Below are 12804 nucleotides of genomic sequence, written 5' to 3'. Positions count from 1 at the left end.
CACTGAATGTTATCTATACGGTTATTAAAATAAAAATATATATATACATATAAAATTCACGGCATTCCTGCAAAATGCCTATTGTGCCAGAAGTTGTTAGTGTTCACTAAAATACATATTTGTCCCTCTAAAATTCTCTATGTGCCTGCATAGCAGGTTGAAGCCAATACCATGTGAACAGAAATTATGATAGTCATTACATGCTGGCTCTTGGAAATGGTTAACCTGATTTATTGCCTAAACTGGGACACTTTCTGAGAATAAAAGGAAAGTATATTAAGCATCTTTCCACATCAATAGGTATACGTTATGAGTGTTGCAGGCAAACTGAGGTGCATGGTGGCCCTACTAAAAGCATCCAGTGAAGTCCTCTAGTTCTCCTCTCCTGCAGTGGTGACCTTGGAGGCCACGAGGTCCAGACAGCATGGCTAATAAGTAAAAGGAGAGTTGTTCCACCCTCACAGAACTTTGCATGAGAAAGAAAAGAACCTTTATTGCCATGGAGATTTGGGGATTGTGGGCACAGCATAACCCAGCCCATCCTGTCTAGAACAGGTATGCTCTGGCAAGTCTGGCAAGTTTGTCCTCTCCTTATCATATGGGGTGGAGGGAGGGAAGCAGCTGCCATCAGAGTAAGGGTTTAACTCCTCTTAAAGGTCAGGACTTTGAATCTCAGCAGCAAACTTAGAGGAAGAAATGCTGTAAGTGGGTACACTGAAGCTGCGCTCCCTCCTGAAGGGCTCTATCCAGTCTGCCTATGGGCTTTTGACCAGGGATGTAGAAATGAAAACCCCAGAGTTCAAACAATACTTGGCATTTCCTGATTTTTTTTTTTTATAACAGGAATCACAGGGCTTATAGTCCCGCAAATAGATACAAAAGGCTCTTTTTGTTCTTATTTTCATTTTTTAGATTTTTTAAATTAATTTTTTAATTATATTACAATGAATCATGGAACACTACATCAGAAACTAATGATGTACTGTATGGTGAATAACATAACTTCGTGGGTTTTTTGTTTGTTTGTTTTTTGTTTTTTGTTTTTGTTTTTTTACTTGAGAGAGAGAAAGGTCAGAAGGAGAAGGGGAAGCAGGCTCCCCACTGAGCAAGGAACCTGATCCCGGGCTCCATCCCAGGACCCCAGGATCATGACCTGAGCCAAAGGCAGACACTTAACAGCTTAACCAACTGAGCCACCCAGGCGCCCCAGGAGGAGACTCTTTTTTTAGAACAAAGTCTCGACAAAGAACATGAACTGAAGTTCGAATTTTGTTCATGGGACTTTGTTGTTTAGAACCAAAGCCTGACAGGCTTTGTTCATAGCTTCCACTTGCAGCAGCAAACTGGAGGGCAGACCTCCCGTGGGGGCCTGGAAAGAAAAACTGCTCACACTGACTTCTTTATTCAGCTCAGCGAACACGGCAGCTGCCTGCAAACCACTCTCACAATATGGCCGACACGGCCCGGCAACGGCTGATAGAAAGTCTAACAAAGTTTGCAATTGACAAAGGAATTTCACATAAATCCTTTCACAGAACTCTTTTTAGAAATTCTAACTTAAGCAATCAAGCTCGTGTGTCAGTATTAATAAACGAGGACGCAGAGGAAGGGGGCAAGAGGAAAACAACAGGCAGGAGAAGGAGGAAGGCTGGAAGGAGGTGGAGTGGGAATTCACCACTGAGCTTCCCTGAACATCTGCAGGTATTATGTCCCAGGTCCTGCATCAGGAACTTCCGGCTATGGATAATTCTGTGGCCACAAAAAATGTGCCAATGTTTGTAAGAATTCTTTTAGCTCATCCAGAAGTGTAGTCTAATAGCTCTCTGGGGAATTAACACTGAGTGAAAAAATGACAACCCCCCAAAGGGTTACATAGTGAATGGTTCCTTTTATATAACATTCTTAAAAAAGACAAAATTATAGACATGGAGAATAGAGTAGTAATTGTCAGAAATCAGGTATAGCGGTGGGGGTCCTTGTAGTGACAAAATCGTTCTGTAACCTGACTATAAATGTCAGCGTCTTGGTTATGATATCCTTTCATTCTGCAAGATGTTACCACTGGGGACAACTGGGTGAAGGGTACACAGGATCTCTCTATATTATTTCTTATAATTGCAAGTAAATCTATAATGATCTCAAAACAAAAAGTTTAATTAAAGAAAAGGATGGCTGAAAAATAATAATACATCTATTAAGTGCCCATTTACTCTTCTGAAAATTAGCAAATATTTAGATAGGCTGAAAGCCACTAATGAAGGAAGTTTCCAATGGTCAGATGAACAAAGACTCATTTCACATTAAGGCAGGAAAAAAGAAAGATGACCACAACGTATCAAATGCTTACCACTGGCGTTAACACTGTCCGGGTATGAAATGCATTGAATGCTTTTTCGAACATAACTCTCTGTGAGGAGAACCTACAGACAAGAAACTGAAGTGCTGCGAAATAAAGTAACTTGCTCACAGTCATGCAATCAATAGATGGTGGAACCAAGAATTAACTCATGTTTTTATCCACTAAGATACATTCCTTCCAAATGTATCTTCCTTAGCAGAATCTAACAGCCCTGGGGTCATTAAGGATTAATGACTTGTCCGCAGGGGGCAAAACTGGACAAGAGCTTGTACCAAGTGGTCTTCCTATCCTACCGGGCTCTCGCAGGTGGCTGAGAAAAAAACATAATGGCATTAGCTGCCTGAGATACAGGCAAAATAAGAGCAAAAATCTCGAATGGCTAGGGTCCTAAGTATTAAGGAGGAAAATGGGTAAATTTACACCTGCTCCTTCTTGGTGGGTTTATTTTAATATGAAAACATTTGTGCAGAGAAATTCCAAAGCTTACCAGTTGACTCAGCTATATGAGGCAAAAGTCAGTATCTCTGAAAATGGAAATATGATCTCATTGCCAAGGGAACAGTTTTTTAATAAGGGAAAAAGTTCTGCAAAATGAATGAGGTAAATGAAACTGTTTACCTCCATTTTTAGCAAAATGGAAAACAGTAAACAGATCTGCTAATTATACCCCTGCCTTTCACCTCCTTTGAAGATACCCAAAGTGACTAAACTTCAGGAAGTCATCCCTTTGGTTTAGAAATGCAGTTTTATCCTGAATGAGGCCAGGCTTGCTTGATCCAGCAGTATACATACTGCTTGCCACTTAGAAAGTAAATACACAATATCAGGTTCATGATTATATTTTGGTTTAAATTACATCCAAGTACCATTATACAGCAAATTGCACGTATCACAAAAGTAGGACCAGTCCTTTGAGCACAGAGAGCACAAAGACTCTGGTTCCATGATGAGCGGGAGCGTATTTCACCTTGACACTATTGCTGGCAAATCTCTGAGAGATGAGCATTTTGAAAACGCTATAAACAGCTTAGCCTTTTCTTAGCATTTTGAAGAGCACATTAATAGCCTGGCCTTTTCTTAAGGGCTTTCTTTTTCCCTTCGCCAAATTTGACAGCTAGAAGTGAACAGTGAGAGGATGGAATCAAAGTCAGGGCTATGTTTTAAAAGCAGTGTGGAACTGATGTCATTCGGTATTGTCTTCAAAAGAATATAAGAATATTAAGTGGATGTCTCATGAACTTACACACAAAGGATACTCTTCACTTGAGGACAGAATGATAATGTCTCAGAGAAGAAAGATATAATTCAGATGCCCATAAAATCTATTCAGACAGCTCTTGGCTGGTACCAAAAAAAAAAAAAAAAGGAAATCTGTAACTCTCAACTCCACCAAAAGAAGTTAGAGTTATTAGTAAAATTAATTTTTAAAGACTTAATAAACAGCTACTGTAGAATATGTGAATCCTTAAGCCCAGTGCTGTAAATGACAGTTTAAAAGACCACAAGGTTATCGTCAACATTCGGAAAGTTTTGTTAAAAAAAAAACAAAAAAAAAAAACAAAAAAAAACCCAAGAGGCATAGGGTAATGTAATGAAATTAGCCAAAGGAAAGTAACTAGCTTGGCATCAGCATGTAAGATTTAACAGCTTAAAAAACAAGTGAAGTGGGAGCTGTCCCATATAAATAGGGACACCTGAAACCCCATTCACCACCCAGAAAAGCTGCATTTCCAAGGGTGCTTTGACAGCCCACCTGGTTTATCTTCTACCCTCTCTGTAGAAATGCACAGCAATTTCTGGGCAGCTACAGAGCATATTTGGAGAGAGTTGCCAATTAATTTTTAAAAGCTCCTAAGCAGGTTGCCAGGAGCGGCCTTTGGTCAGAGTAGGAAGAAGCCAACAAATTGGAAGTGCTCTGCTGGATGTTGGGGCAGATTGCATTTTCCCAAAATGACTGCAACAATAGCTCTCGATCCCATGCTCTTCTTACAGTTTGACCTTGACACTGCCCATCAAGAGGTAGAATCTGCATTATGTGGCTTAAAAAGCTGGGGCAGAAACAGTGATAGAGTTCTCCCTGGTTCTCTTGGGAGGCTCATTCTTGAAACCCAGACGCTATACTGTGCTGAAGCCCAACTGGCCACACAGAGGCCACATGTCACGTTTTGGCCCACAGCCTACTCTGTGTCCCCAGCCCTTAGCCCCAAGCCGACTGCCGGCATCAAGCACCAAACCAAACTAGCCTTTGAGCCTTCAGGGATTCCAGCCCTCAGAATCTGAATCATTCCCAAAGTGTGAGTCTTCCCAGCTGATGCTCTAGATACCATAGAATGAAGACAGATCCTTTCAAATATTTAGTAAAATGTGGGTCATTTTATGCCACTAAGTTTGGGGTGCTTTGTTAAATAATAATAGTAATTGGAACAGAGGAAAATGGGACATGCATGTGGCTAAAAGTGATGCAAGCAGTCATTCCTAGCACTGGAATTTCTATAGCCTCTCCTTCGGGATGTACTCAGATGCTTTATGCTACACAGGTTTTCTACTATAGCCACTACTTTGCTTACAAGGGCCTAACTCCAAGGGAATTCACATGGCTCTGAGATGATTATAATGTTTTGCTTAGGATGGTGCCAGGCACTACCTATGAGTTTATGTGGATTAACTCACTTAATCCACACAACAAACCCATGAGCTAAGTACTATTTTTTTTTTTTTTTTTTTTTTAAGTAGGCTCCACGCCCAGCATAGAGATCAACTCTAGGCCTGAACTCACAACCCTGAGATCGATCGATCGAGACCTGAGCTGAGGCCAAGAGTCGAAAGCTCAACCAACTGAGCCACCCAGGTGCCTGGATCTAAGTATAATTTTTATTCCCACCCTACAAATAGGGAAATGGAAGCATGGAGGATAAACCACCCGCCCAAGGTCACACAACTAGTGACATCAGGGCTGGGCTGGGATTCGGAGCTGGGCAGTTTGGATCCCAAGCTTGTCCACTCACGACCACCCACTCATTCTCCCTCAGCCACCTATGGCTCAGTCCAGCCCCTGATGGCCAAGAGGGCCCAGACTGAAAAGGAGGACACTGCTCGCTTCAATGTGATGATCAGGGCTAGAGCCCAGGCTCTGGAGTCTGCCAGTCCTCACTGGGACAGTTACTAGCTGTGTGACTTGGGGCAGGTCTTTTAACCTGTTAATCTCTTTCTTCCCACTTTTATGCGAAACAATCACCCATTGTAAAACTAGGACGAGGACCATCATCTTCGTTAAGCATTAGCACCATTCCTCCTCTCTAGAGCGTCTTCAGGGCAAGGACTCTGTCTTTCTCACCTGGGATTCCTCCTTTGGGGCCAGCACGGTGCCATACACCCAGTGCAGCTTGCAGCTGAGCTCACGTTGGCTTGTTCTTTTTTTTTTTTTTTTTTTTTTTTTAACTTCTATCTTCATTTCTGTCTCCAGGGCTTTGGGGATTTGTTCCGTTCTTTCCATCCCCATGAATAAAGCCATAAATCATGCCTTTACCACTGAACCTAGGGCTTGAGTTTTCTGCCTCGTCTTTCAAAGGTCTTCCTAGTCAGAGGAAAAGGTTTTCATGGGCACCCTTGATCATGTTTATATCTACCTAAGGATTCTCTACTGCCTTCCAATCATTTTCCAAAGTAATTAAAACTCCGAACCATTGGCCACAGGAGCTTCTACTAACTTGATTTCTTGTAGGGAATTATTGAACCCTTCTTAAAGGATATCACAGGGAATTTCTCACCTTCAGAATTATGTCAAGATAATAGAAGAATATTAACTGAGATTATTACTGAGGAGGGGTGTCTGGCCCCCAGGCCTCTGTGCTATCCTGTACTGTAATTACTTCATATTTGTCTGTCTCCTCCACCAAACCAAAGGCAGGGGCTCCAGCTGTTTCTTCTGTATCCCAGTGTCCAGTCCAATGGCTGGCAAAGAAGATGCAGTTGCCAGATTTTACTATTCAAATGTATGGAGATGATGAGCCCAAAGTCACTGGTAATGTCTGGACTAGAACTGCAACCCAGGGGGATCTCTGGAAGATGCATTAAGAGCATTCGTTCATTTCACAAACATTTATTAAAAACCTCTTTGAGAGTCAGCAGTGGGCAGGGCAATGAGCATAAAATGTAATAAGATCCAGTCTTATTATATAAAACCCAGTCTGCTCTCATAGGGGAGACCAATCTGGAAGCACATCATTAGAACACATTTTGATAAGAGCTAAATATGGGGATCTAAACCCTGGGCCGGAGAGGAAGTGATAACAAGAAGGCAGTCTGGGTTAGGTTAACACATTAGGGTGGGTTATTTCCCATTTTTACATGATAACAGAGCAAAAGATAAGATGCGAGCATTGTGGAGTCATGCCCCAGCTCACAGCCAGGGTCATAAGGTCAAAAGGGGTCATAACCGTAAAGGCGGTCATATGGTAGAATCAATACATCAGACATACAATTAAAGATGCTAATGACTAAACTAAGATAGGTTAATATATCTGTGACTCTGTGTCTCCCTCTACCAGTTCTTCTGCCCTCTCCATACTTCTTACCCAAACCTTCTTAAAGATAATAATTATTTTAGTGACCAGCCTGTGGTTGGTGTCAATATCTGATCCTAAATACATCAAAAAATGATCATTTTAGGAATCAGAAATAAGGGAACGTGTGCACACTAAATTCAGCCATGTGAAAAGGAAAGCACATGGATAATGTACATAATAATGTCATGGACGTCCTTAGAACTTATCTGTCACTAAGGATTTTTTTAAATCTTAAATCCAGGTTATTTTTAAGGAAATATATTGCATAATTAAACTATTTTAAGCACAGCCGGGGCTTGAGAATCAGGCCATCTTGGTGCCCTTTCCGAGTGGAAGAGAGGAGTTTTGGATCTATTCTGAGGTGAATTCGTGGCTGTGAAGCCTCTCCCATGCTCTCCGCTGCCTTGCTCCTACTCTCCTCTAGCATTGGCCTCTATTGCCATTTTCCTCTCCCGTGTCCAGGAAGGTAGGGGGACTAGAGAAAACCCACAAGCCAAGCCACCTGGTGCCCCCCACAAATGTCTGATCTGTAAATCTCCACGTGGCCTTTGATTCTCTTATCTGTCCTTGCTCTGCTTCCTCGCTCAACACACCTAACAACTGTGAATACTCAAGACCGTCCTCATTCTCTCGGAAGACCGTGCTCTCCACCCCCGACCTTGCTGCACAGCAGGTAAACTTGCCTCCACTTCGTGAAGAAAGTGAACACCTCTGCGTGTGAACTGCCTCAGCTTCTCCCACCCTTTTCTTCCACACTCAGTCACACTCCCACCCTCACCCTCCCTCCTGCCCACCAGCCTCCCACCCCCAGACACAGAGAAAGAGGTGTCCTTCCTCTGTTCCCAGTCCTCTCTGTTGCTCACGCGGTCAAGGTCTTTGCGTTCCCAGCCTCTCCAAAGGCCCCCTCCACCGTCTGTCCTGACCTCTTCTAAGAGGCATCCTCCTCCCCTCTTAGCCCTTCCCCCTCCTCCCCTCTTAGCCCTTCCCCCTCATCGCAGCTCGGATCCTAGTGCCCTCCTGACCGGCTCCCTCCCGCTGTTCCTCCACCCCTGCACCCGTCTCACCCAAACCTTCCTGAAGATTCATCTATACCTGCAACTTTCACACTCTCATTCCTCAATTCCCTGCAGCATCGGCTCCCTATTCTAATGAAACATTCGCTGGGTATAACTTAGAGATGCAGACCTCAGACTGAAGCAGGACTGTCTTTGACTCCTGCCTCCACCACTTACAAGGTGTGAGATCCTGAACATGCTGCTTAATTTCTTCATTTCTAATGTGGGGATAATAATAATAACCATCTTCACAGAATTCTTGCAATATTCAATGAGATACTATATTTAAAACACTGAGTAGTGTCTGCACATGCCATGTGCTCAATAAAAATTATTACTAGCAGTAGTATTTGCATTAATGATTATTATCATTATTATTTGGCACTATGCTAGGCCTAGCTAGAAATCCTGAACTAAAAGGAATCCTACCAAATTCATGCAGCCAAGAAAAACTAGTTTGCAATCTTCTTACACAGTGAGGCTTATCTCTTGGCTTAGAATCACCTTTTCCACCTTTGAATCAGGCTCTGCTCCTAGGAATTTCCTTCCATACTGATTCTGTATGACTCTGGTCTGTGCACGCACACACACACACACACACACACACACACACAGTAAATGTATTTGTATAATGTGAACCAATAGGAAAATACTTAATTTAGCTGAAAACAGGGCTTTTAACATCTGCTGCTTTTGCAGTGACAAAAGTATCTACACACCAATGTCCTTGTGCAGCTGGAAGTCAATAATTACTGATGAGCAGACGGTTGTATATAATGACTCAGTCCTCCTCGTGGTCAGTCACCGCAAGAACAGAAAGCATATTTTTAGCATCAGGACTGAATCCTACCTGACAACCTGGAAACTGCAATAATTTGAATCTATGTAGGCAAGGAAAGGATTACTTTGTTGTTAGTACACCAGAAATGAATTCTAATGGTCATTTAATCCCTTGTGATAATTCACTAAGAAGTTTAGCACAGAGTGTTCATTTCCTTCCTCCATTTTCTTGCTATTCTCAGTTTTTTTGGTCACAGGCTGTGGATAGCAATATTTGTTTTAATTAGGAAGACGCAGCATAGGCGAAGGCGATTGCAACAGGTGTTGCAGTAAGGAACCAAATTGCACAGTGAGATCTCATCTCAGTGACAAATACGACTTCACTAAGGCATGTCATTTTGTTTGCCTAACAATTTGCTTTTTGGAACAGGCTTAGAAATTCCCATGCCCCACCCCAGCACTACTAGGTAAGGGTTGCTTTCAGGGGAGCTATCAGTATGGGATTCAACTGGGGGGGCGCCTTCTCTTGGACTGGTGGAGTCTTTCACTGTAGGGATCACAAGTCAGGATCCAGCACGCTTACCCAGTGTCTCTGGGATTCAACAGTGATGTGCATCACAAAGAAAATGCCTCCTGGTTCTTTCTCTCTCTCTCTTTTTTTTTTTTTTTAAGATTTTTTTTTTAATGTAATCTTTATACCCAATGTGGGTCTAGAACTCACAACCCTGAGATCAAGAGTTGCATACTCCCACCGACTGAGCCAGCCAGGTGCCCTATCTTTGTCTTTAACACCATTCCTCTCCTTTTCTGTCAATATTTCAAAATAAATTTCGATTCTAAAAATCTCTTTGAAATTAGTTGACTAGGGGATGAAGAATTCACATGCGGAAGGCAGGACCACCATTAGGGGTGGTGATGATGCCTAAAACAGCTAATAATTACCAAACATTTATTTGTGCGAGGCGCTATTCCAAATACTTAACATGTATTATTTCCTTTAGTCCTCACAGTTGTGAAGTGTTGGCATTATTACCCCCACTTTACATTTGAGAAAGCTGAAGCTCAGGGAAATTAAATAACTTGCCTGTGGTCGTACAACTAGTAAGATTCAAGGCAACGATTCCAACCCAGTTCTGTCAGATGCCCGAGCCCATTAGTGCTATGTATCATGTGTCTTAAAATAGCAACTCCTTCTTCGGTGACCTATTTTTAACCATAGTTTGTATGAAATTAGATTAAACTTGATCTTTATTATAATGTCTCCCATGGTAAATCTATATATTTCTATATATACGTAATTAGGTTCCCCTTTTAAAAAACTAGAAAAGGACATGAATGGCCAAATTTTTTTTAAAAAGTCAAATATTAAATTTCAGATATTTAAAAGTGGGACGCCTGGGTGGCTCAGTGGGTTAAAGCCTCTGCCTTCGGCTCAGGTCATGATCCCGGGGTCCTGGGATCCAGTACCGCATTGGGCTCTCTGCTCTGCAGGGAGCCTGGTTCCCCCCTCCTCTCTCTCTGCCAGCCTCTCTGCCTACTTGTGATCTCTGTCAAATAAATAAATAAAATCTTAAAAAAAAAAAAAAAAAAAACTAAAGAAACTTTGATTCAATTCAAGAAAGAGTGATACATGGTGCTAGGCACTTAAAAGTATTCAAAAAATTAAGATAAGTACTGCTCCGTATCCAAGAAACTAATGATCTAGTGGGAGAAACACAGTGTAGTATTTCAGTTCTTACTTCAAATATTATCTCCTAAGATAGGTCTTCCTGGCCCACCCTATCTAATCTCTTGCCCCATTTCCTTTTACCTTCTATCACAGGGTCTAGCAAACTTTTTTCCTATAAAGGGCCAGAAAATAAAAAACTGAGCCTTTCTGGGCTATCTGGTCTCTGTCAAAACTACCCAACTCTGCTGCTATAGCTCATAGCAGCTAGAGATCACAAATAAACAAACAAGCATGCTGTGTTCCAATAAATCTTTATTTATAAAATGGGCAGTGGGCCTGATGGAGTTCATAGGCTGTAGTTTGCTGACCTGACCCTACTCTAACATATAACTCCATTTTCTCTTTCATATCATTTAACAGAATCTGAAATTATCCTGCTTAGTGACTTATTATTATTATTTGCTATTTCCTTCCACAAAAATGGCAGCTCCAAGAAAGCAAGGTCTTTGCTGCTTGTTCACATCTGGCTCTCCAGGGTCTTAGAAAGGGCTTCCTGACACATGTACAGCTCACCCTAAAGATTTGTGGACTGACTGAATGAGTGAGTACTATTTCACAAAAGGAGAAATACTGATTGCCAACAAACATATAAACTTATATTTGGCCAGATAATTAGTAAATACGAAATAACTGAAAATGTCATTTTTTTTCACTTACCATACCTAGAATGGTTAGCAAAAAGGAAGGAGGAAGACAAGGAAGAGAGGGAAAAGAAGAGGAAGGGGAAGAGAAAGGAGAGGTTGGGGAGGAGAGCCTGTCTAGAGGAATACATGGGTAACTCTCATCTACTGTCAGTGAGAGAGTGTAGATCCTGGGAGAACTGAAAGCAGACGCCTCTACACTCACGTTCACAGCAGCATTATTTACAACAGCCAAAAGGGAGAAACAACTCAAATGACTACCTACAAAAGAACCGATAAATATATGTAGTACATCTGCAGAATGGGGTATTATCAAGCCTTAAGAAGGGATAAAGGAGTGACATGTGCTATAAGATGAGCTTTGAAAACACTGAACTAAGTGGAATAAGCCAGCCATACAAGATGAGTATGCATGACTCCATTTACGTTCAGGTGTCTAAGATGGGCAAATAGTACAGTAGAAACCAAAAGTAGAATGGAGGTTACCAGGAGCTGGGGGAAGAGGAAATGGGGAGTTATTATTTAATGGATACAAAGTTTCTGTTTAGAATGGTAAGAAATTCTGGAGGTGGATGGTGGAGATGGTTGCACAGCATTGTGAATGTACTTAATGCCACTAAAGTGTATACTTAGAGATGGTTAAAAACATAATTTTTATATTATGTATACCCCACCATAATAAACAAGTATATTTACTTTTTTACTCCAAAACCGTACTCCTAAGAAATAACTATGAGGAAATAATACAGAAGGGTGAAATATGTATATGCTAGAATCCATCAACCTCAAGATCCTTGAATAAAAATCTAGTTGTATAAATAGAGCCTGACAACAAATATACAAAAGGGACCATTATGCTATAATGGTATTAAACATGACAAGGTAGACTTTTCACATAAAAATATCTCCATAACACTACTGTTAAGTAAAAAAAAAAAAAATCAAACTATAGAATGCATGTACAGTAATAATTCCATTGATGTAAAAATTCTAATGTTTATTTATATGTGGAAAAAATTTGAGATATTCTCTAAAATGCCCATAGTTGGTTATTCTCTGAATAGCAGAGTTGAGATGATTTTAAAATTATCCTCTTTATAATTCTCTCTACTTGATTTTTTAAAAAAGAATATTTTTAACCAAAACAACATGCTATTATAAACTCCTGTTTATCACTTTTTCACATTAATTAAGGAAGGTTAGGCCCTTGATACTTTCATAATAGATGTTTTCTGTATTTCTGTTTCCATAGCAACAATAATACTTGTGAGAGAATCAGATACATTTTCAAAAAGATACATACCTCAGACAATGGTCTTACATCTCCATCAGTCAAAAACAGATTTATTATTTCAGAGCAACATTCAATAATCATGTCCTAGAAATAAGAAGACAATAAAGTGAGGTTGAAGTTACTGGTAAACGACTAGATATTTTAGTTATGAACTATTTCATTTGTCTTTTCTTGCATCACCACCTAACCCTAATTCCCAGGAGAAAACTAAGACTCATAGGTCACAATCCCTTATATAATTAAAATTATTTGAAAAGACACAGGATGGCCATAATAGATAAGATTTACTTATGAATGATACATTATTTCATTGTTAAAATTCACATGTTACAGAATTCACACCAGAATAAAGTTTTAGAAAATCACTTTTCTTCTGAGAAG

The 12804-nt window shown here is 40.7% G+C and overlaps 1 protein-coding gene across 1 annotated transcript in view; it reads right to left on the bottom strand.

The window, feature by feature from the left end:
• Window positions 1-12804, bottom strand: part of CFAP54 (cilia and flagella associated protein 54) — a 316944-nt gene that overhangs the window by 10596 nt on the left and 293544 nt on the right. The window contains exon 67 of the mRNA XM_059186580.1: window positions 12433-12507. Coding sequence (XP_059042563.1) covers window positions 12433-12507 — 75 coding nt within the window. The remainder of the gene's footprint in view (window positions 1-12432; window positions 12508-12804) is intronic.

Source organism: Mustela lutreola, chromosome 8 (assembly GCF_030435805.1).
Source record: "Mustela lutreola isolate mMusLut2 chromosome 8, mMusLut2.pri, whole genome shotgun sequence".
NCBI classification, from domain to species: Eukaryota; Metazoa; Chordata; class Mammalia; order Carnivora; family Mustelidae; genus Mustela; species Mustela lutreola.
The sequence above is the reverse complement of the archived record's forward strand: the minus strand, read 5'-3'. Positions and strand labels throughout refer to the sequence as shown.